General features: G+C 44.1%; 1 protein-coding gene across 3 annotated transcripts; it reads right to left on the bottom strand.

Annotated features, from left to right (window-relative positions):
* Positions 1-5,256: 5,256 nt before the first annotated feature.
* Positions 5,257-24,547, bottom strand: LOC105070153 (solute carrier family 22 member 6). Of its 3 annotated transcripts, XM_074371866.1 has the most exons (10): positions 22,101-24,547; positions 19,594-19,699; positions 17,648-17,802; positions 16,183-16,351; positions 15,714-15,837; positions 15,444-15,559; positions 11,756-11,970; positions 11,498-11,606; positions 5,859-6,062; positions 5,257-5,519 (listed from the first exon to the last, which is right to left on the bottom strand). In XM_074371866.1, exons 1-10 carry the CDS (start codon positions 22,465-22,467, stop codon positions 5,456-5,458), a joined length of 1,629 nt encoding a protein of 542 aa, XP_074227967.1. In that variant the 5' UTR covers positions 22,468-24,547; the 3' UTR covers positions 5,257-5,455. The 3 variants fall into 3 exon arrangements, with proteins under 3 accessions (XP_074227967.1, XP_074227966.1, XP_074227965.1); XM_074371865.1 differs by lacking the exons at positions 11,498-11,606; positions 15,444-15,559 and having other exon boundaries at positions 22,101-22,353; positions 22,441-24,492; XM_074371864.1 differs by lacking the exons at positions 11,498-11,606; positions 15,444-15,559 and having other exon boundaries at positions 22,101-24,483.
* Between the last annotated feature and the right edge of the window lie 118 nt (positions 24,548-24,665).

Below are 24,665 nucleotides of genomic sequence, written 5' to 3'. Positions count from 1 at the left end.
GGATGTAGGCCTGGCTGGAGAGGATGATCTGGTTATGGAGATTATGTAGTTGTCAGGGCACCAGACTGTTTAAGTCAAGTTGGGGGCCCAGTCTAGAACCTTGTGGGAGAGAAATAGTCATGGCCCTTCTCCCAGCCTCAGTCTACCATCCATAAATGAGATTGGGGATAGAGGCCAAGATAGATTAGATGGACTAGATGGCCCCAGGGGACTCTCCCAGCACTGATGTTCTTTGATGAATAGGACACTTAGGGTTTGACTCAGCTCTGCCTCTCCCCTCATGAGACCTTGGGCACATCACTTCCCTTCTTGAAGCTTTGGTTTCCTGGAAGTAAAATGGGAGGCTACCCTAGTATCCCTCAAAGTCTACTTTGCAGGACATTAATAGGTGTAAGTTATAAGAAAAAAAGGCTTCCATGATAAAATAGAAAATTAATTTCTGCTTTCTTAAGTGCAGGAACCTATCAGAGCCTTTTAATGGCAAATGTGCACTAAGAATCTCTGAGAGGCAGAGAGAATATGCAGTGTTTTCCAAACTTATTTCACCATGCAATCTTTTTTACGTAGAGCATCTCTTAGGACTGGTGTCTGAGGAACACATTTGAGTCACTCTGAACTAGCTTATCTAGAAACTCTCTAGCTCCAATGTGTGATAATTTCAGGCATTCCTTCCATCTTTCAGGCCTGGACTTCAGCCCCTTCAAGGACTCATTTCCCTGGCCCCAGCCTTTCCTGGACACTTCCATATCTGGGCTCCTTCATGTGTCCGTCTTTGTGTTTGGCTCCCTGTGACTTTCCCTGGCTCAACCCTGGAGAACTCAAACTCTGTCTAGCTGCCCCTTTCCAGATCTCTTCTGGTCCCCAGAGGCCTGAAGGGTGCTGTCTGGGCCCTCATGGCAGGGGCCAATGTGATGGCTGCCCATAGCTCCAGGATATGGTTTCCTCGTCCCCAGTCCCAGGCTCCAGCCTCAAGTTCCCCCTACCCAACCTCCAGCCTCCAGTCCTCAATCAACAGAACTTATTCCCCAGCCCTCTATGAGGCCTCTAGCCCCAAGTCTCCTGGTTCCCAGCTCCAGACCCCTGACCCTGAACCTCAGCTCCCCACCCTAGTCCCACTTCCCACCCATGGCTCCCAGCCTTCCTCTCTAAAGTCGTATCTGAGATTTTGGGTTCTAGGGAGTTAACAGGTAGCCCCTTCCCTCTCCCTAGCTGCATCTCTCAGGTCTTTGGGCCCAAGCCAGGGTCAAAAGAGACCCAGGGCCGGAGGAGAGCACTTATGCATATTGGCAGAGTGAGAGGTGAACCCTACAAAAATGTACAGTAATACCCCCTCCACCCCAACATAAGCCTGGTTCAAGATGAGGGAACACCTTGGAGGCAAAAAATATAGATTATGAACTAGAATATTCTAGTGAAGTAAATGGTAGAAGGTGGGGGGTGCAGAGAGGTAAAGGCAGAGTTCAGGAGACAAGGGGAGGGATTGAAGTGGTAAGCGTAACTCAGCAGGTGGTCCTGGGATGAGACTGGGGACCAGGACCAGTCACAGGACGTAAAGACCCATTTTCCAGATGTGGCAGCTGAGGTCCTGTGACTTGCAGTAGGCTGTATAAGCATTCAGTGGCTAGTACCTAACCCCAAATTGTCTCCTTGTATTGTGATTCCGATTTGCGGTTTCCAAAGTGCTTTCTTGGGGGTGGGTATAGCTCAGTGGTAGAGCACATGCTTAGCACGAAAGAGATTCAATCCCCAGTACCTCCATTAAAAAAGAAAAAAACAAAACAAAACAATGACGAAAGTGCTTTCTCTTCATCACTTCCTCATTCTAGAAATATTTTTTGTACAGAGCTCCTGGGGACCCTCCTCTTGGTTCTCCTACATCCCTGGCTGTTGCTCCCCACCCTCCTTTGCTGATCTTCCTCATCCTCCTACTCTCTAAACTTTGGAGCATCTGGGCTCAGCCCTGGGATCTTCACCTCCAGTCCCCGGGTGAACTTATGCCACCCACACATTGCTGACTTCCAAATTTATGTCTCCAGCCCAGCCTCTCCTCTGAATACCAGACTCGTGTATCCACTATTTTCTCAACTGTAAAATGGGACTAATAATGGCTCAATGTCATAGGGTTGTTATGAGGATTAAATGAGTTAAGACATGGAAGAATACCTGGCTCAATTAATACTGCGGCAGAAACTATGATTATTGTTACCCCTCTCGTTATTGCTGCCTGCCAGGGCCACTTGGACATCTAGAATCATCTCAGACATGACTCATCCCTAACCCAAACCTGCTCTATCTGCAGCCTTGCTTATCTCAGTCAGTGGCAACACTGTCCTTCTAGGAGCTCAGCCCCAAACCTTGCAGTCATCCTTGGCTTCATTCTTTCTCTCACATCCTAAATCGAATTCACTAGAATATCCTGTTTTCTCTTCCTTAAATGCATCCAGGGTGTATTTATACATCTACTGTGGTCTCGGCCAGTGTCCTCTCTCACCCGGATAACTGCCTCCACACTGGTCTTCCTGTTTCTACCCAGACTCATGTATTGTCTGTTCTCAACACATAAGAACAGGTTCTTTTTGACACATAAGTCAAAGCGTATCCTTCCACCATTCAAGATGCTCTATCAACTTCTCATCTTGCTCAGAGTAAAGCTCCAATCCTAAGGAAGGCCTCCATGTGATCAGCCTCTCCTCCCCTCTTCACTTCATTTCCTACTCCTCTGTTCCAGCCACACTGGTCTTGCTGTTCCTAGAACATGCCGAGCACTTCCCTTACTAGAGGACTTTGCACTACTGTTATCTTTGCCCAGTAATAGTAAACAAACCGTCGGGTTTCTGCAAGATAAAGTTGATGATGAGACCATACAAAGAGCTGGGGCCTGGGGCAGTGGGCACAGAGAGTGGAGCCTAGAGACCTTGGCAGGGGCCAGATCATGAAAGGCTCTGAATGTCCCCTGAGAAGTGGGCAGCTGAGGAAGGTGTGTGTGCAGGGCAGGGCTGGGACTAGGGTGGGGTGAGTGAAGTACTCCCCTCAGGTGCAAAATTTCAGGGGGTGCCAAAAACCTCAGTAATCAAGACATGGAGTATTTAAAAAATCCAAATTAATTAAAAAAAAATCCATGACGAACAAAATATCAAACTTTTAAGTAAAGACAGGAGCACTTCAAGTGCACTTCATCCTAGTCCCAGCCGTGGGCTCATAAACTCTGGAAGGATGAGCCGGATGGCGACACCACTGGGAAGGTCCAGGGAGAAAAAGAGGTACAGAGACCCGGCCCAGGGATTGGACAAGATGTTCCTTGTAAAATGCGGGTAGCAGGTCTTGTCCCACAGGAACCCGGGAGGATTAGTGAGATAATGGACAGAAACCCTGTGCTTGGTGGTTGTGCAGTTTGGGTTGGGAGACTGGAAAGGCCGGGGGGGGGGGGGGCATGGGCACAGGGGCGGGGCTGCGTGGGGGAAGGGGCACTCACATGGCTCACTCAGGTGAGGACCGTCCCCGAACATCATCTGACCTGGAAGGGGAGAGTGCAGCAGGTGGAGGAGCTGAGACAGAAGGCTGCGCGGGTCCCCGCGTTCCCCGCTGAGGTGGGGCCAGGTGATCGGGGCCTTGAGATCGAACCTGCGGGCAGGTCTCTGGGACCGCGCAGAGGCTGCGAGGCGGGGCCGACTCCGAGACTCCGGGGCTCTGAAGGCTAGGTTGGCAGAGTGAGGGGGCAGGGCCAGATGTCAGGGGGCAGGGCCAAGGCTAAGGGGTGGGTCTAGAAAGAGACCGGGACCAAGGGACCAATGGGATTCTGGCATGTTGAGTCTGAGGTTGCACGTTCGCCCCAGCAGCTGCAGAGCCAGGTGCGGATCATACCAGCCCCCACTCCCCGCCCTGGCGCTGAGGCAGTATGTGCGTGTGTCTGGATGCGGCAGGAGCCAGGATCCCTGGTCCAGGGTAGAGTCCCATTAGCCCCGGAAGAGGCCAGAGCAGGCCTTGGGGTGGGTAGACAAGCTTGGATGAACTGTCAGCTTTCTGGGCGGGGCAGCCACAGCTCCTGCCTCTCTGCAGCCCTGCCAGAGCTCCTCATCGCCTCCACCGCCTGGCCCAGAACTGGTACAAGGACCAGGAATCCTGGGTTCTTTTCTGGACTGCTGATCATGCCATCCTTCATCCTTCTTCCGTGTGGTCTCCCCAGTTCCTGCCATCCCAGGAGAGGCAGGCAGGGGTTAAGGAGGAGGAAGGGCCTGAGCGATGGAAGGATGAGACCAGAGCTCAGTGACTCTTCTTGCTGTGTTTTGCCTTTTTGGGCTTCATCACGGCCAACCCAAGGCTTGCTGGAGGCAGGTCACAGAAGAGCCTGTGGTCTGGCAGGAAAGCCTGGGTTAGTTGGGAGGCTGAACTTTCTGGACAAGAGCCCAGGTGTAGGTGGCTCTGCACTCCTGCAGCCAGGGCCTGGCCTGGAGGGCAGACACTAGGCTGCTTCAGCGTTCTTCTCCCCTTGCTTCTCTTCTCCTTTGCTTCCAGATATTTGCACCTGCCACAGGGAGGGGCAAGAGATTCATAGCCTTGGAATTGGCTGCATTCATTTAGTCCCTTCTCCACTTCTAGGTAAGGCTGAATAGGGAGGTGAGGGGAGCAAGACGCACAAAGTTTTTCACTGTAACTAAAAGAAGGACTTGACGGGAACAGAGAAAAATGGCGAGAAAGGTGGGAGCACGGTGTGCGTGTGTGTGTACATGCATGAATTCTTCTGTCAAATCAGCTGAGTTCAAGTGTAGGCACCATTATTTCTTAGCTGTGTCTCATGAACTTCCTCAGCCTAAGGATAATAATAATACTCATCTTGTAGGTTATCGAGCATTTTGACACACATAATGATATTTTGGTGTCATATAGAATAGTTGTCCTGCCTTAAAAAATCCCCCATGTTCCCCCCATTCATCTTCCCTCCCTCCCTTTGAGCCTTGGGCAACCATTGATTTTTTTACTATCTTCAAATATTTCATATTTTTTGATGCTACTGTAAATGGTGTTCTTTTTACAATTTCAATTTCCGGTTGTTTATTGCTAGCATACAGAAATATAATTCTTTTAACATATTGATCTTATAACCCACAGCCTTGCTAGACTTGTTTTAATTGTAGTAGCATTTGTGCAGATGCCATTGGATTCTCTATGTAGAAGATCACTGCATGAGTTTTTGAACCGAGGGTTAGCTGATGTGAAGAGACCACTGTGTTTCAGCCGGAGGGGAGCACTGGGAGAAGCTGTGCCTCACTACTTTTAATGAAATGATAGGGTGGGTCTGGCTAGGAGTTGAGGTGCCCAGGGGAAGCATTCCTCTGGAACCACAGGTCCAGTAGTGGTCCCTCCCTCCTTCCCCGCCTGCCATGTCTCCGTTCTTCCTCTTGGTGTGGATGTCCAGGAGATGCAGGAGTTTCGCCCACTTTCTGCCCCTTCCCAGCCCTCAGGAGGACTGGAGCGGGACCATCTGCTGCTCCTGCTGCTTCTGCCCTGATTTCTTTTTCCGCCTATGGGGGAAGGAGAAGCCGGGTTTGGGAGTAGAGTTGGGGGATCCTTTTTAGGTGTTTGTACTCAGCTGTCCCACTTTGTGTCCAGATTTCCCACAGTTTCCAAGAGCCACCAGTCCCAGAAAGGATTCTAGGGAACTCAGTCTATCTCTGAGAACAGGACCAGGAGGCAGGGGGCCTGGATTCTGGCCTTGACTCCACCAGAGTCCAGCCGAATGACCCCATGTAAGTCCCTGCTCGCCCCTGAGTCTTGTCTTTTTGTCAAATGGGGCTAGATCAAGGAGCTGCGAGGTCCTTGTAGTTCTGAAGGTAGCGAGGGGAGGGGAGGGTGCAGCTTACCTTCTTTCCAGGTCCTGCACTGTGTTGGGCAGTGGCTGCCCCATAGTCTCTGGCAGGAGGACAGTGATGGGGCAGGCAGCCACAAGGATGGCTCCATAGATGAAAAGAGGCAGGGAAGGGTAGAACTCAGAGGTCATGTCCACCAGGGGGCTCGGAATGCTGCCTACGTTGGCCAAGGTGATTGTTACGCTCACACCTCTCTGCCTGTGGGGAGGAAGAGCACCTCGGTGAGGCCACTGGGGCTTGTGGGTACCCTAACTCTGCCTGCCAATGGTATTTTCTCTTTTTATGTTCCCTACAGGGCCAAATGCTTGCACTTACCTTGGCTAGTAGGAAAGTTGGAAGCAAACAGTTTCAGAATCAGGAAGCCTGGGCTCCAGTTCCAATTTAAACCTGCTGTATGACTGTGAACACGTCCCCAACCTACCTTTTCCTGAAACTCCAGACGCTATATCCAACTTCCTCCTTGACATCTCCATTCTGGGTGTCTAAAAGGCTCCTCAGATTTTCTGTGGTCAAGAATGCTTTGTTTTTACCTCCTAGTCTGCCTCTTGCTCAGATTTCCCTATCCTGGCACAGGGCACTTCTAACCACCCAGTTGCTCAAGCTCAAGTATCTAGTAATTGTCCTTGATGCCTCCTGTTCCCTTATTTCCTCACATCCAAAATATGAATTTCGATGGCTCTTCCTCCAAAACACATTCAGAATCAGTTCCCTCCTTCCCATCTTTAGAACTGCTGCCCACCAGCTTCATTAGAACCACATGCCAAGCCATTTTCATCTCTTGACTGTGCTATTGCAGTAGCTTCCTGACTGGTGGCCCTACATTCTACTCTTGGCCCTGGCCTTCTATCCCCAGCCTATGCTCCACGAGGAAGCCAAAGTGATCTTTTAAAAGGAAGTGATCTTTTAAAATGACCTTTCAGATCGTTTCACCCTCTGCTTAAAACTATCCAGTGATGTCTCATCATGCTAGAATAAAATCTGATCTCTTTCTAAATCCCTGCATGATTGGTCCCTGCCTACCCAGTTCTTATCTTGTACCCTGTCCCTTTGTTTCCTCATTAAGGCCTTACTGTTTACCTTTGATCTTTACCGAGGAGACCTGCCCTATTAACCTGATCATCATATCTACAGCAGATACCTAAGGGGGCAGGTGGAGCTCAGTGGTAGAGCGTGTGCTTGACATGCACTAGGTCCTGAGTTTAATCCCCAGTACCTCTATTAAAAATTTTTTAAAAAAATGTAGATACCCAGTCAATTTCTGTTTTTCTACTTTTGTTAAACTTTATGTGTTGAGGGTTAAGTTAATCATAACCCTCAGTTCATGAATCCCACCTTGTATTATTGTTGGTCATTGAAATGTCCCCTTATTCCCTCCTTAATTGTTTATTCCTTTTTATCACTATTCCCCACTCCTAATCCTCTCCCTGCCAAAGCCAACTATTCTGTTGTGTTTAATGTGGATTTTTTATTTGGATATGTTCTTGTAAAATGTGCATTGTTTTGTGCGCAAATATTTTAATTTACCTAAATGGTAGTCGGTAGATCATTCTATTTCTCATTGCATTCAGCTCTCTGTTTTAAAGATATTTCCATGCTGATGTGTAGTACTCCACAGTGTGCATCTCTCCATGGTTTACCTAAACATCTAGATTGCTGCTATCAGCCGTGACGTCAAACAACACTGCACAAACGTGCTTGTACATGAATCCTTAGGAGCCTTTGTGAGTTCTCTAAGATAAGGCCCGAGAAGGGAATTGCTAGGTCATTCTGTGTGTGTGTGTGTGTGTGTGTGTGTGTGTTGCCAGTTGTTCTCCAGAATGGTGGCACCACCTTCTCACTCCCACCAGTGGTGCATGTGGGTCATGTGGGGATTTAGAGGTCTTGTGTTCTCCTGAGGCCACCAATACCTGGCATTATCCAGCTTTTTAATGTTGCCGGTTTAATGTGTGCAAAGTGACGATCTTGTTCTTTATGTAGTTAATCTTTTGGGTTTCATTGTCTTTAAAATACCCACTTATTTATTTTGCCCATGTTTCTACTAGGATTCCTTCTTTTTCTCGTTGACTTGTAGGAGTATCATGTGTATTCTTAATATTTGAACTTTGCCCGTCTTAAATGTTGCAAATATCTCCACCCAATCTGTCATCTGTCTTTTAAATTTGTCCATTGTGTCCTTCAATAAGTAGAAATCCTTTACGATATCACATTTATATAGTTGTCATAACTCTCTCTTCCTCTCCCTCCCTCTCCTCCTCCCTCTCTCCTCCCCCTTCATCTCCATCTCTACCTATCTGTTTCCAAGCCCTCTCTTCAATTCTATTCATTTCTTCTTGCACCAAGAAAGCTATAGACATACTATGGCTTTGTTGTTAGTCTAATAGATGGTAATGTGAAACTCTCCTCTTTGTTTTTCCCTTTCAGAACTGAGTAGCAATTGTGGCCTTTTTTCTTCTACATACATTTTAGAATAAATTTTTGGAGCTCCTAAAAATGATCTAATTGAAATTCTGGTTAGATTCTGTTGAATTTCTATAAATTTCTTTAAGTTAACTTGGGGAGGGTGGCCATCTCTATAATGTTATGTCATTCTAAACAAGAGAGTGGAATTTATCTCCATTTCCTAAGATACTCTTTGTAATGTTGAAAAGGTTTCAAAAATTTTCTGCATGGAAGTCTTGGGTGTCCTATGTTAATTTCCTGATGTCACCTAGCTTTTGATGTTATTCTGAATGGTGTCTTCAGTTTTAAAAGATTTTCTAGGTTATTTTCTAGGTGATTTCTCTGTATTATTGCTTCTAGGTTATAGCTTCCGGGTTATTGCTGTTAACATCTTGGTAATTTGATTTTGTATCCAGCATTCTGCTGAGCTCTTCTATTCATTTTAATTGTCTATTTGATTAGCTTATCTAGGTAGATGATCATATTGTCTCTAAATAATAATATTTTAAACACTTCTCTTTTAAATTTCTCATTTCTTTTTCTTCCCTAGTAGAGCAGTGTTGTCCAGGAACACCCCAGGACTGTGTTGAACAGTTGATTCTGAGGTCAGAGAGAACACACATAACTTTCTTCACTATGTACAGTAGTGTTTGCTTTGGTGCCCAGATGCTCTGCTTACCTCTCTGGGTTTCTAATTTCCCTTAGATGGTTGCCCTAGCTTTCCCTTACTCTCATTCCAGCTCTTTGATGGGTATTTTAAAATACTTTATTCTTTTTTGGGGTTATTGCCAATGTTATTTTGTTATTTTAATGAAAATAGAAGTCCATTTTTCCCAATGGATTTCCAGAAGTTCTTTACAAATGCTATACACAAATACTTGCAAATACCTTCTTTTTATTTCTTTCACCTTGTTTGTAGTGAAACAAATGGTCAGCATTAAAAAAATTCAAAGTTGAAAAATTTATCAATGTTCCTTTTTTGGTTAGCCTTTTCTTATGTCTTCAGAAATCCTCCCCTCTTCAACAGAAATTAATTTTCCTTTAAGGTTGAAATATGAATTGCATTTTATTTATTTCCCATATGGGTGAGTAGATGTCCTGGTACTATTTGTTAAATAGTCCATGTTTTAGCCAATCATCTGCAGTGCTTCCTCTGCAAGTTTTTCCAATGTGTGGGTTTGTTTCTGGGTTTGCTATTCTTTTCCAACGGACAATTTGTTCTTTCCTGCTCCAGAATCCACCATCTTAATTAGTACAATTTTATAATAAGAGTTTATAATATGTCTTGGTTTCTGGTAGGGCAAGTCTTTCCACTCTGTTCATTTTAAAAAAGTACCTTAGTTATATTTGGCCCATAGCAGTTTTTTAATACATCTTAGAATTTGCTTGCCATTTTCTTTAAAATATCCATTGGGATTGTGATCATAGTTGCATTCAATTTATGAATCAGTATTGGAATCACTGACATTTTAATATCATCTTATGCCAATTATGAGTTGATATATTATGGGATTTCCTATCCATCACGTAATACATTTATTTACATTTTCTTTAATACATTTCAGTATAATTTAAAAGCTTTCTTGATATAAGAATTTGAAAAAACTCTAATTTTTAGCAGAGTAGAGAATGCAATTGATCTTTTATTTACTGCCTTTGTATCCAGCCACCTTGCCAAACTTAATATTTCTAATAACTTTAGATTTTTACATTCTCTTTAAATAGTGATAGTTTTGATTTTTTTCTTTCCAGTCCTATTCCCATTATTTGCTGTTCTTATCCTAGGCACTGACCACATTCTCCAGGACAATGCTGAATAGGGGAGGAGATGACAGGTACATTGGTCTTGTTCCCAAGTGTAAAGAGAATGTTGCTAATGTTTCACCATTAAGAATAATATTTGCTGTGGATTCTTGGTAGATGTTCCATATTAAGTTAAATTTTTTTCTATTATTGTTTTACTAAGACTATTTTTAAGGGATATTAATTTTTATGAAAGTTTTTTTTTGCTTTGTTGGAGTATTAATCTATTATTGTGGTGATCTTAATACATTTTCTAATGTAAAACCACCCTGGCTTTCCTGAGATCAACTCTTCCTTGGTCATAATGTATTATCTTTTTTTATACATCACTGGATTCATTTTTCTAATATTTTATTTAGGATTTTTGTGTCTGTTTATGAGTAATATTGCCTGGAATCTTTGTTTCACAACTATCCTTCTTTGATTTCAGTATTACCTGGACTCACAGAATGAATGTTGAGATAATTCCCCCTTTTTCTCGGGAAGCATTCATATAACATTGGAAAATTTGGTCCTTAAAATTGTGTTGGAACTCACCTATACTAAGATCTGGGCCTGATACAGTCTTTGAGGCAAGTTTAAGTTTTACTATTCAGACTTTTAATTTACTCTAGGATTACTTTTCCTATAGTATCTTTTTAAGGAATTAATCAATTTCATTTAAATTTAAAATTCATCAGCATAGACTTGTTTATAGATTTTTTGCATCTTTGTAATTACTCTAGATCTATAGTTCAGTTTTTTACTCCTAATATTTATTCATGTCAAGTCTTTTAAAAATTATTACCAGAGCTTTGTCCATTTCATCAATATTTTCAAAGATATACTTTTTGTTTTGTTGAACCTCTTTTTTATATCTTATTTTTTATTTAATTTATTTCTGGTATTATTACTATTATTTGTGTTTTACAGGTAAGATGACTGAGGATTTGGACTAGCTACCTTTTACACCAGAGCCATATTCTTTACTATTGTACTGTTTTTGGTCTTAAGGTCTACTTTGATTCCTATATCTACCTGACTTTCTTCTGGTTAATATTTGCCTAGTATATCTTTTTCTAATTCTCCATATTTAAGATTTTCATGGTCTAACAATTTAGATGTGTCTCTTGTAAACTGCATGAACTAAACTTAAATAAAATCGGCTTAGAACATCTCTGCCTCTTAACTGGTAGGTTTAGTCCATTTACATTTATTGTAGTGGCTGATATATTTGGAATTATTGATACCATCTTACTTTTTGTCTTTAATTTGTGCCCATTTCTGTATTTTTTTCTCCTTTCTTGCCTTAAAAGTAGTTGACTGACCTTTGTGCACTTTCTGATTGGAAAACTTCTGGCTCTAGGGCCTAATTGTTCCACTCCAGGACTCCTCCCCAATACCCCACTCACTGCATTACTGTGGGGTACAGCTCCCCTGTGTACATAGAGATGCAGTTCATGGAGCTAGTCACACAGCCTTTTCCTAATGTGGCCATTGTGATGCGGAGGAATATCTGATCTGGAAGGAAAAGAGAATGATAAAGTGCTGGGAAAGGTTTGGAGGAGCATTGGGTCGTTCATACCCTTTTAGGTAGCTGGCTTTGACCAGATTGGGAGCTGGGCTTGGGAAAGGGTCAGGGCAGGAGAAGTAATGGGGCATATGCTCACCTAGGGGTATCACTGCACAGGTCAGAATGAAGATCCCTGATAGCAGCAAGGAGGCTACTTGGGTAGGCCTGCGGCCAATTGATTTGGTGGCCAGAAAGCCCAGGATATAAAATGGTAGGTCCACAGTTGTGAACAGCACCTGGGCCAGGTAGATGTTGATCCCAAAACTTTGCAGACTCATGAACAAGCCAAAGAAGCTGAAACAGTGTACCAACCTAGGGCAGAAGCAGAGGGGATACACTTTGGGTAATAGCCATGCCACGTCCATGTAGCAATTACAGTTGGCAAACTGCTGTCACATCAGTTTTTTCCTTTAGGCCTATGAGCGGGGTTTTTATATTTTGAATGCAGGTAAGAAAGTCTTCCTTTAATTCTAAAAATTAGAATATTATGTATTGTATGTTAAACTACGTTTTACAGTTACCTAGGAGAAAATAATGTTTTTACTTTGTAATAGGTCCTCTTTCCCTCCTCCCACTTCCCTGCCTTAAGGGCCCTGCTTTTGATAAACGCACGCTTTGATTAGTTGATTGCACTGGGAAAGGGTGTTTTGGAGAGATCCTGTCCTCACAGGGTTGCTCAAGTAACAAATGATAAATTATACTAAAGAAGGATTCATTTAATGCCATTAGTTTTGCTTTGCTGAGTGATGTATGCAGATTTACAGCCAGAGATGAATTCTTAAGAGGAGATTTTAGAGGTTATGCAGAAGAAGTGTCAGGAGAGAGAATAGGGAAGAATCAATGACTTAGCCAAGAATGGCTTTGAGGGAGAACTATTAAGTTTTTTGGCTGTGTGGTGTGTGATATAACATTCCTTCCATCTCCCATGGAGTCTTCCTAAAATCAACAATGTTTAGTTACACTTTGTAGGGCAGCTTTGCTTCTTAAAGATGCGCTGAATTGTAGTGTCCTGCCTCAAGGTTGGTAGAAGGCACAGTGAGAAGCTGTCCATAGAAGAAAATGAACCATTCCATATTTAAGAATTGAGCAGAATAGTATTGGTACTAGAACAGACAGACAGGTCAACAGGACTGAGGAGCTCAGAAACAGTATGTGGTGAGGGTGATGTTTCACACCAGCCAGGAAAGGTTGGACCACTCATTAAATGGGTTTGGGACAATTAACTAATCTAAGAAAAAATACAGAATCCTACTCCCTACTGTATGTTCAACTAAATTTCAGATGGAATATGATAAAATATAAAAACACAAACAAGTACAAATGAACATGTCTGAAGAAAATCTAGGTGAATAGTTTTATACTTAGAGTAACCTAAATAAATTTAAAAAAAAAATAGATGGATGTGATTATAGAAAGCAATAAAAGTTCTCTTTAAAAAAAATTGAAGTATAGTAGATTTACAATATTGTGTTAATTTCTGGTGTACAAAGTTCTCATTCTGAAAAAGTGATAAATTAAAAAATAGATTTTAAAATGCAAATGCAAAAATATTGACCTTATATGGTAATGGGTTAGTGTCTTTAATGTAAAAGAGGGTTCTAAACAAGTCAATACAAAGAAAAAATGGGCAAGGAATGTGAACAGGAAAAAAAAAGAAGTTATAAACAAATTAAAATTATACGAAGAAAATGTCCAATTTTCTCCAGAACAAAATAAATGTGAATTAAAATAGCAAGGTACTTTTTCTATTTCTTAGAGCAGTAGTATTTGGTGTTGATGAGGGTATCCTATGTAATTTTGTAAAATGTTATTTTACTGTAGAGTAGGTGGCAATATTTGTGAAAGCCTTAAATAGTTTCATACATTTGGCCCAGTAAGCACACTTTTAAGGTTTCTTTAAAAAAATTTTTTTTTGCTATTGTTGAGAGGTAATTAGGTTTACTTATTGATTGATTTAAATGGAGGTACTGGGGATTGAACCCAGGACCTCCTACATGCTAAGCATGCACTCTGCTGGTTGAGCTCTACCCTCCCCACACATTTTTAAGGTTGATCCCAGGGTTATACGACAGATGCATGGGGAAAGTGTGCATATAGATACTTGTTTATAACTGAGAAGAGCTGGAAAGAACCTGTTTGTCCACACTGGTACTAGTAAAATAAACTACAAAATTATGGAATGCTATGTATTCTTTAAAAGTGGAGTTCGGATTGGAGGTGGGGAAAACTCATTATAATAATATAAGGAGAAGCTGCCAGGAAAGGTAATATGTATAGTAAATGTTCAAAAGAGATTCTGTATGAGGTCTAACGTGTTTGGCCATATTTTGTGTATGATGTTTTGTTGCTAAAAAGGTAAGACATTCAGTCAGTACAACTGGATGAATATAATCATCTCCATCAATAACACCCATAAAAACCTGGGGCACAAGATGCTTGGAAATGTGTAAATGATAAGGAGGAAGAGACAGTGCTTTTTAATGTATGTGTGTGTTTGTGTGTATGTGTGTGTCTGGAAGAGAAGAGAGAAATGAGGAGGTAGAGTTTGGGAGGTGTTTGTGGGGAGGACAGGAATGAAATAATATGGTGGAGGACCTGCGTGATGGATAAAGGGAATATATTCAACTTATGTGCCCTGGAATTTCTAGCATCTGCTTGTTCTTTCTGCAGCTGACATGGGAGCAACCAGCACAAATAAACCACATGGCTGTGAATTGCCCCACCTCTCCTATCTCTCAGTACCATTGCATGGAGACAACCTGGACTGGTAACAGGATGCTTTTCATGAGTCGGCTTGAGTTGCTCATCACTGTGATAAACTGCTGCCTTCAAAGCTCACCCAGCCCCTTGCCACAGCCAAAGAGTATGAAGCCCTCTTGGAAGGAGTGGAATCAGTGAGAATACAAGGTCAATTGTGTGGATCTACATTTATTGATTTAGAAAGATGTTCATGAAATATTAAGGGCAAAAAATTCTAGAACTGTAGGAAGAGTATGATTGAATTTTTGTAACTATATATAATGTAAATTACTGTGTGTATGTTTCTTGTGGGTGAAAACAGTCAAAGTTTGAACAGACATTTACTGGTATGTTCATGGTGGTTATTTCTGAAATACAGGATTAGGAAATCATTAAATTTTTTTGTTTGCTTATCCTTACTGCCTAATATCGCCTTGTAAACATGGATTATCTCTAAGTTTTCCTTCAGACCTATTTTGGAAATATGCAAATCAAGTGAGATCATAGCTATACTTTTGTCAACTGCAAATGACCCTGTTGCCAGGGACATATTGCACAGTATTTAGGAAGACATGGTGGCAGTCAGACTCTAGGGTGGCCCCCTGCTAGCAGACCCACTCTAGAGATTCTCCTTGCTGGCATGGTGAAATGGGCAGCCATAGTGGGAGAGCCATGTGAAGAACGGAGAGCAGCCCCTAGAAGCTGAGGAAACCCCCACTCCAGCTGATAGCCAGCGAGAAGCCAGAGCCCCGAATCCTACAACTGCAAAAAAAAAAAAAAAAGAGGGCCTTAGCTTTTGGGATTAGCTGCTGCTTTTTTTTCACAAGGTCAGTGGGGCCACTTGGCTGAGCTCAGAGCTCAGGATGGGAGGGACCGCTGGGCTTTCTCCAGACAGATGGGGGACCCCTGTGCCTCTAGAGCACAGGCGTCCTTTTCCAGTGGCTGTGGGACCTCCCTCAGCCTCCCACCTACCCAGCTTGTCCTGTTTTCTTAGTCTGCTTATCTGTCCATCAGTCTGTCTCCTATCTGAATGGGGATGGACCTACAACAGTGGCACAATACAGAGGAAGAGCCGGCGGACTGTAGGGTTGCGCAGCAGCTGCAGAATCGAGGGCTGGGCTCCGCCTGTGGTCGGGCCGTCCTGCAGACTCATCTGGAGTAGCTGCTTGGATAGACGAGGCTCAGGGCTTGGGTTCCCTTGGGGACCCCTTCCCTCATTTCCTACCCAGGGAGCACCAGATGTCCTGGGTTCTAGGGTGAGGGTTGGGGCAGGCAGAGCCCTGGTAGGGTATCACAGAAGGTCCTGGGGTTCTCACCTCCACACTCAGCTTGGCACCCTCTTCCTGCTTCCCATTGATCTGGGCCACTCTCTGCAGGGCCTTCAGGGTGAGTTCCAGCCTTCCCAAGGAGGAGTACCAGAGGGCAGACTCAATGAAGAACCTATAGGTGGGGTGTGGGGGTGGGCATAACTTCAGCCTGGATTGACAGAGTTGTGGCTTCCTGAGAAAGGCACAGACCAGAGCAGGAAGATATCTTGGAGGGGTGAAAAGAATTCTGGGCTGAGGATTAGGAGCCATGGGTTCTACTCCAAGGATCACTGCTATCTTCTTGGGAGACCTGGGATATGTCTTGCCCCTTTGTAGCCATGGTCTTCCCCACCTATCAGTCTGAGCATTAATTCTTTTTGCTTTGATCTGCTTAGAACTAGGGGGCAAGGTGAGGGTGTCCTAGGAGATGCTATGCCCACCTGTGACTTACTGTGAACCCTCTATCCTACTCACACACCTGGAGCAGATGAGGAAGACAAAGAAGGGCAGAGAGACCAACAGCTGTAGGTGGCGCCAGTGGGGCACAGCATAAGCCATGCCACCGAGGAAGAGCTGGCCTGTGGTGGGGGCAAATCCTAATAGGAGGCCCAGACTTGGCTGGGCATGGATGGGCAGCCACTCCAGACCTGGGGAGAAAAGCAGAGCTCAGGTTGAACTCAGGGCTGTGTAAGTATGAATTTGGGTGGGGGCAGGTAGTCACTTCCAGATGGAAAAGGATCCTCACATTGGAGTAGAAGGGCTCCTTTCTTGAGCTCAACCCTACACTGGACCACCAGCCCCTCACAGGGTAAGGGAAGGGTGGTTTGATCTCTGGCTAGGTTCAGTGGGTGTGTGGAACAGGGGATGGGCTGGAAGGCTCTGAATTCCCAGGCATGCTCCTATTCAGTGTCCCCAAGCCCAACATTCCCCAAAACCTCTTTTGACCCGCCTACAGCCACTCCCTCTGTACTTCCTTCAACTTATTTTAATTCAATAAACATTTAGAGTTGACCGTTCTGTGCCATGCCCTTTGTTTGACCTGGGAAATAGAGATGAATGTGCCCTACTCTCAGGCCATCCTGCACCACTTTTATTTTCTCCAGTGGGTCACACTCTGGCCTCTGGCCTTGTATATTCTATTCTTTTTGTCTAGAACTCTTCCCTAGAACCTTATTCCCTCTCTTCCTGCCTCACTTTTCAATCAGTTTTGAGCTTAGATGTCACCTTTTCTGGGGAGATTTCCTGGAGCCACAAGTCCTGATTGAATACCCCACTTCTGAGATTCCATATCACCCAGGATGTTCCCCATCCCAGCCTTTAGTAAACCAGTTTGTAACTGCTTGGCAGTATCCTCCATTTGACTATCAGTTCTTTGATGTCATGGGTAGTGTCCTCTTGTTCACCTGTATATCCTGGTGCAGGATCTGTACAAATTAAATGCCTTTTGAAATTGTATTGAATAAAAAAATGTTGAATTAAAGGCTCCCAGTTTGTTTGGCCTCTCTAAGCAACCTCATTCCAATCTCTGAGTCTTTAAGAAATTTTTTTAAAAAATGGAGGTACTGGATCAATTAAAAAAAAAAAGGAGGTACCGGGGATTGAACCCAGGACCTAGTACATGCTAATCATGTGCTCTACCACTGAGCTATACCAACTCCCACCAAAGTCTTTATTTAGTTGATCCTTACAATGGTCCCTAAATATCTAGGGTGAATTCTCTCCCCAAATGATCAGAGCCACCAGAGAGGCCATGATCTAAATTTCTTTCTGTCTGGGGCACTGCCTACCCCAGGAGAGATCCTGGTAGGTGAGGATAAACTGCGACAGATGGACTCCACTTTGTACTCAGAGAAGGAGCTGAGGTTTGAATTTGTCAGGTCCTCTGGTTCTCTGGATTGAGGAGTCCCCATAAGCCTGACTCTCCAGGGTCCCCTCTCACTCACTCAAAGAGAAGGAGGTAATGCTGGGGCCAGACACAGTGATGCCTGAGAGGAAACGGCAAACGCAGTAGGCTGGGAAGTTGTATGTGAAGACAGTGCAGGTCCCTGAGACTGCTAACTTCAGGTAGCTCCAGATCAATACTTTCTGGCGGCCAAGCCTGTGGAGAAAGGGAAAACCTGGGTCTGGAGAGCACATTGCTTCCTCCCGCACCCCACGTCCCCTGCTGTCTCACCCTTGGTGCCCTGGGCAATCTAACAGATGCTTGTGAGGCTGCCCACATGTGACCATGAGATGCTGAGATGGGAGGTGGGGAATAATTGGGTGAGGGCTGGTGTCTAGGGGGCCTGGTGTTGGGAGGAGCCTTGGGGTGCCACTGTCCAGTGTCCTGACGCATCCCAGCATACCTCTTGGGAGGTAGCTACACACTCTCATCAAAAACATAGGGGGATGTTGAAACAATCCAGATATCTGACCCCACTCAAGGCCTGTTGGATCTGGAAAGTAATCTAGAAACCTGATTTTTAACAAGCTCCCAAGGTTTGGGAGCTACTGCTCTGGGGTGTGGTTGATGGTGACTGTCAATCAATGGTGACTCCTGTTAGATAGGAGATAGCCTCTTGTAATTTTTTAAAAAACTGAGGTATAATTGGCAAACAACACTATGATAGTTTCAGGTGTATAACATAATAATTCTATATTTGTATACATTATTAAATGATCACCACAATAAGTCTACTTAAAATCCATTACCATGTACAATTACAACAATTTTTTGTGTGTGATGAGAACACTTAAGATCTACTCTCTTTTGACTTTCAAATATGAGATACAGCATTATTAAGTATAGTCGTCCTGTTGGAATTACATTCCCATGACTTATTTATTTTATAACTGGAAGTTTGTACTTTTTGACCCCCTTCACCCATTTTGCATATCCCCTAATCCCCTGTCTCTGACAACTACCAGTCCGTTTTCTATATCTTTGAGCTTGGTTTATGTGATTTTTACTTTTGGGAAACCTTGCAAGGTTTATGCTTTTGCAAAATGGATATGACTGTGGCTTAAAGACGATTACGAGATTTCTAGTATTTTTCAAATTTCATTCTTTAGAAAATTGCCTCCAATTATTCATCCCATAATCTTCATATGGTCTTTGATCTGGAAGATAGTCAAGGTTAAAGTAACCAACACTGAGTTGCACATACTAATTTAACCCTCACCATAACCCTATGAGGTTAGGATCATCACCACCATTTCACAGATGGAAAAACTGAGTCTAAGAGAGGTTATGTAACCTTTATATGGGCACACAGTTATGGCAAATCTGATACTTGTCCCTAGCTTTTACTGATTTGTAGGTCTGTTTGTTTCTGTGACACTCACATGTCACAAACAAGGCAGAAGTTATGGAAAGTGACTTGTTCAGGATGTCAGGAAATCTGGATTCTTGTCCTGCCTTTGCCACTTATTAGCTGGGTGACTGTACTTTAAAAAAAAAAGTAAACATTAAGTATTTACTTTATACAATTGTAAAAGTAATGAATTATCATAAAAGTTCAAACAATATAGTAATGAAAAGTGAAAAGTTTTCTTTTATTCCATTTGCATTCCTCAGAATAACAACATAATTTCCTTGGTTTCCTTCTAAGCAGTTTGGGCAAGTTATCTAACATCCTTGAACCTCAGTGTCCTCATTAGTAAAATACAGGTAATAGTACCATTCATGCTGGCTTCACAAAAGTATTGTGAGGACTAATAGAAATGAGGTGAGACGTGCAAACTGCTGATGGATGGTGGTGTGATTCCTACAGATTTTCCAGATGTGGCAGGCTTGGGTGGATCAGTTCTGTGTCCATCCCTGGATTCCCAGGGATGCCAATCTCCCCTCTGGGTCTAGCCTAGAGGTCCTAAGCCTTTGCTCCTTGATTCAGCCTTGTTCACCACTGACCTGTCCGCCAAGACTCCAAATATCAAGTTTCCAGCCAGTATCCCTGCCATGAAGATGGGTTGACTCAACTGCGGCAAGGTCTTGTGTGTGCACAAGAGGTCCCACTGTGAGGAACGAGAACTGGGGTCAAGGAGAGCTAGGCAGATCCCACAAAAGCCCACTTCCTCTCTCCTGGTGGGGCTGAGGGTCTTGAACTGGGATAAGCGCATCAGGAGGGCCTCCCTCCCTGAATCACACAATCTTTCTCATCATCTTCTGGAGAGAATGATTCATGCTCCTTCAAAACACACCAGAGATGCCTTATGGGATGACTGCTCAGACTCCTTCCCTTTCTCTGAGTGCTAACCCCTCACGTTCCTTCAGATCTCTTTAACCTGTCCCTCTCTGGACACAGAGGAAAAAACTGAACCCGGAGATGGACAGAACTAATCAGGTTCTTTTTCTCACAAATTTGGAAAAGCGACTCAGAGAAGCAAGATTTGTAAGGACACCCAAAGTCAGGGTGGGAGGGCTGTGTTTGGAACGATGTGGAAATGGAGTTGAGAAATCATGAGACAGAGAGAGAGTGGGAGAGAGAGAGAGAAGGAGAAAAAGAAGAAGGAGGGGGAGGAGGAGTGGAGAAGAATACAGATATGTAGTCAGAGAGAGGCCAGGGTGAGAGCTTAGTGCCAGAGAAGTGGAGATGGAGAGTCCAGTTGCCTTGGTTCTCCTCAGCTACTCCCTCATAAACCTGGGCTCAAGTTCTTGACCTTATGTTCTATGAAATACCCTTGCGTCCTTCCATTAACTTTCCATTAGCAAATCTGAGAGGGTTGTAGTTATTTGCAATCCCGAATAAGCAGCAATTGGACAACTCAACTAATAGCTTAAATTTTGTTGCTCTTTTTAATGAATGTAAGAAAAAAATTTCTTATTTTAAAAGTATTTCCTTTCTAGGTGGAGTAACACAGCTCTCCGGTCTGCAGAAAAATCATACTGCTGATGGAAGTGCCATTAAAATTAAGTCAAAATGATAAATAGATGGGACATTTCCTTTACAGCTAAGAGCCAATTTTTGTATACTTTTGAGTGGACTTTTAAACTCATTTCTTTTGCTAACAGAAAAAAGGAAAAGGGGCTGGGATGACCAGGATGTCTCACAACTTGGGTTGAGAGTGGTGAATAATGAAGAAATTCCCCCCAGCTATGCAGGGTGGGGGGATGGCATACGATGCCTGTGTGCCTCACAGGGAGGAGGACTAGCATCCTTGGTCACCTTCTGCTTCTCTGCCTTGGGTCTATCTAGTGGAAAGTATGGCTTAAGGCTCATCACTTTCAGACAGATGCTGCATCCAGTAAGTTTGGGGACTCTGCTTGACCACAGCCCCTCCTCAGGGCATCTTCTCTGCACAGCCCCGGCTAATGGGTAGTGGGTCACAGAATCCCACTTATTGCCCCCTGGCATGATGATTAGATGGACTGTGGACACCTGAGCTAGTTTCAGGGTCGGGGCAGGCACTGCTCATCCGTGTGCTGGGCTGAGCCAATCAGAACCTTTTCTAAGAATTTGAATTAAGATACACAGAAGTGTTCTGGTTGGCTGTGAGCCCTAGACCTGAGAGGTAGCTGGGATTGGTGGTCCTCCTGCAAGGTGAGTACACAGACGAAATGGGTTGAGAAGGAGAAAGTAATGGAGTAAGTGTATAGAGATGCCTCTGGTGTTCCAGTTTCTGATTCCAGTTTCCATGAGGCCTGGATACACTTTGTTTCCTGTCCTTGGATTCCCTGAAATCCCTTTTCTCATGAGCTGGTTTGAAAGAACTTCTCTTCCTTCCAACCAAAAGGCCATTGACTAGAACAGATGTTAAGAGCATGATCAATGTGACAGCTACAAAGTGCAGACTTCAGCCGGATGAACCACTTAGCAGGCCAGGGAGACTCTACAATTGGCTGTGTGTGTGCTTTGGGGGAGGGATGCTAAATCACTAGAGACGAAAGAACCCCCCATAACCCTGTTCTCTTTCGCATTTTAGTTCCTTGGCTGCTCTCCATCTCCTGGCCCCAGCTGCTGAGAGCTATTTCTAGATGAAGTCAGGAAACTGTTTTTGTCTCTAGGACTCTGAGCCCAGAATCCCCTGCTCAGGAATACCCTCTTTGCCCTCCACCATCTACATGCCTCCTTTCTCTCTTCCTCCATACCACCTCCCCACCTCCCTGCCCTGTGGAATTGCCCAACCCCTCAGGGAAGCCAAAGTAGAATATCAAACTCCTGCAGCAGTACCTCTCTCTCTGGCAGAGGTGGAGGGCAGGGAGCAGCTTTCCACTAGGCATTCCATAACCTTCTCTCAGAACTCCAACCCCTGTTCTCTTACCTGCATTTTCGGCAAAGCTCTTCAAAGCTCCAGGGTCTTCCCACATTCAGACAAGATCAGGTCACGTTCACACAGTCTGTGCCTGTGTGTGGACTTGGTAAGATGGGGACACAGGGGTTGGACGGTGGGGTGTAGGGGGCCCAGGTCTCCTCATCTCTGTCATGGTGGTGGAAGGGAACGTGCTGTTGTCATAGATCCAACCGTCACTGCAGGTCTCGGTGGTCCCCGTGCTGTTGGTCGCTGTGCCAATGGGAAAGGGTGGTCCCCGTTGGGGGGAGGTGAAGCGGAGGCAGGACACAGGCTGCCCATGCCTGTCCCGGGGCAGCCAGGCACCCAGGTCTTCTTCCTTGCTGAGGTTGGTGTCAGCAGGTGGGCGGCAGTGGTGGGTGGGGATGGCGGCGGTGAAGTTCTGCAGGGCGTGGTGCAAATACAGCAGGGATAAGGACAGAATCAACAGAGGGATCTGGATCTGCTGGAAGCGGCAAATGCCCCCCACCTGCAGCAGGAGGTCATTGAAGGTCATTGAATGCAAGACCTAGCAGGGGCACCAGAGCTGAGACCGCTGACTCCCACAACCTGCTTCCTGCCTTTCGATGCAGGGGGAGGAGAGGGGCTGCCCTTTGTCTCCTCAGCTCATCAGTTCTTGGGTCTACTGTAGCCTTAGGTCACCTGAACTAAAAACTAGTTTTTATAGCTTCTGCCAAGAGGCCAAGTTAAACTGTGACTTGAAAGTAAGATATTCAATGATTAAGACTCATCGGGTCAATGGTCTGTTCAAGGGGATCTAAAGGGCAAGTAAAGTTGGATTGGGTGGAAGAAAACGCCCCTCTCGTGAAGGAGGGATATGCATGACGCCTCAAAGTTCGGCAGTTTGAATCTTCCCAGCAGGGCAGAACAAGTGACCTCTTCCATGCCGGAGAAGAGAAAGAGCAGAGGGACGCCCAGGCTGGTGTGGAGGCACACCGGCCTGGAACTGAACTCCCTTTTCTCAAAGCCACTCAGACCAGACGAAGTTGGGGAAAGACTCTAAAGTGCTCACGGAGAAATGCCGTTGTGCTGTGGGTGTCAGCACCCCCTGACCATGAGTGCTGCCTCTGTGTGAATCCCAGCACATGGGCCTTCAGTTAAGCCTCAGCTTAACCTTTACTCAAAGAGTGAACCCTCTTCAGAGTTCTATATCAGCAGGGCCTCTTTTTTTTTTTTTTTTTAAAAACACCTTTATTGAAGTATGGTTCCTGTACAGTAACCTATACATATTTCAGATGTACAATTTGATGAATTTTGATAGATGTATACAACCATGAAACCACCACCACATTTAAGATAGCTCACATTTCCATCACTCCTCAAGAGATGCAATTTTCAAATTCCCAATTTATCCCTTCCCACCCCTGGGCCTCTTTTCTTAGTACAATATTCTCTACAGTCCACTCTACTATTTCTCCTTCCTTCAACTGTAACAGCTAAAGTCAAGGAAATGCCCACCACAGTCTATCCCATTAGCTGGTTAAACATCCTCAAATACTGGGAAAAAAAGGCTTTGTTGAGGTTTAACATACACAATAAAATGCATCAATTATAGGAACACACTTTGACAAGTTTTGACAAATTTATACACCCATATAACCACTCTATAGAACATTTCCATCACAGCCCCAATTTCCTTGTACCATATCCCAGACATCTCTACCTAGTCCTAGGCAATAGGTTTGTCTTTTCTAGAGTTTCAAATGAATATCACAGTGTATACTCTTTTGTGTCTGGCTTCTTTTGTTCAGTCAAATATTTTCTGTAGTGTTGTAGTGTACCAACAGTTCATTCTTTTTTAATTGCTGAGTAGTATTTCATGGTATGGACGTACGAAAATGTGTTTATTCATTCACCTATTGATGAACATTTGAGTTGTTTCCAGTTTTTGGCTATCGCAAACAACTCTGCTGTGATTATTTGTTTACAATGTGTGGACATATGTTTTAATTTCTTCTCTAAACGTCTAGAAGTGGAATTGCTGGATCATATGGCAAGTGTACACTTAACGTTAAAAGAAACTGTCAAATTGTTTTCCAAAGTTTTTCCCCATTTTCTATTTCCATCGGCAATGTATGAGAGTTCTGGTTACTTTACATTGTTTCCAATGCCTTGTATGGCCCATCTTTTGAATTTTAGCTGTTTGTATGGATGTGTAGTGAAATCTCATGGTCTCATTTGCATTTGCTGCTTGACTAATGCTGGTGATATCACTGGTTAATTCTGTGAATCATTTAAGAACGAGATAATGCCGAATTCTGCATAAACATCACAGAAAATTCAAGAATAAAAACACTCCACAGATCATTCCATGAGGCAACATTACCTTGTGTCTTAGGAAGCTCTGGCTGCTATAACAAAATGCCATAAACTAGGTGGCTTCTCAAAAACAGAAGTTTGTTTCTCACAGTTTTGGAGGCTAGAAGGATGAGGTGATGGTGCCAGCAAGGTTGGGTTCCGCTGAGCGTCTCTTATGGCTTGCAGATGACTAATTTCTCATTGTACTCTTACATGGTGGAAAGAGAGCTAGCTCTCTGACCTTCTTTTATAAGGATGCTAATCCCACTCATGAGGGATTTTCTCCCAAAGACCCCACCTTTAAATACCACCACACTGGGGATTAGATTTCAACATACAAATTTCAGAGGGAAACAAACATTCAGTCCATAACACTCTGTTACAGAAACCAGGCAA

Source organism: Camelus bactrianus, chromosome 10 (assembly GCF_048773025.1).
Source record: "Camelus bactrianus isolate YW-2024 breed Bactrian camel chromosome 10, ASM4877302v1, whole genome shotgun sequence".
Taxonomy (NCBI): Eukaryota; Metazoa; Chordata; class Mammalia; order Artiodactyla; family Camelidae; genus Camelus; species Camelus bactrianus.
This window is presented reverse-complemented; position numbering and strand designations above follow the sequence as displayed.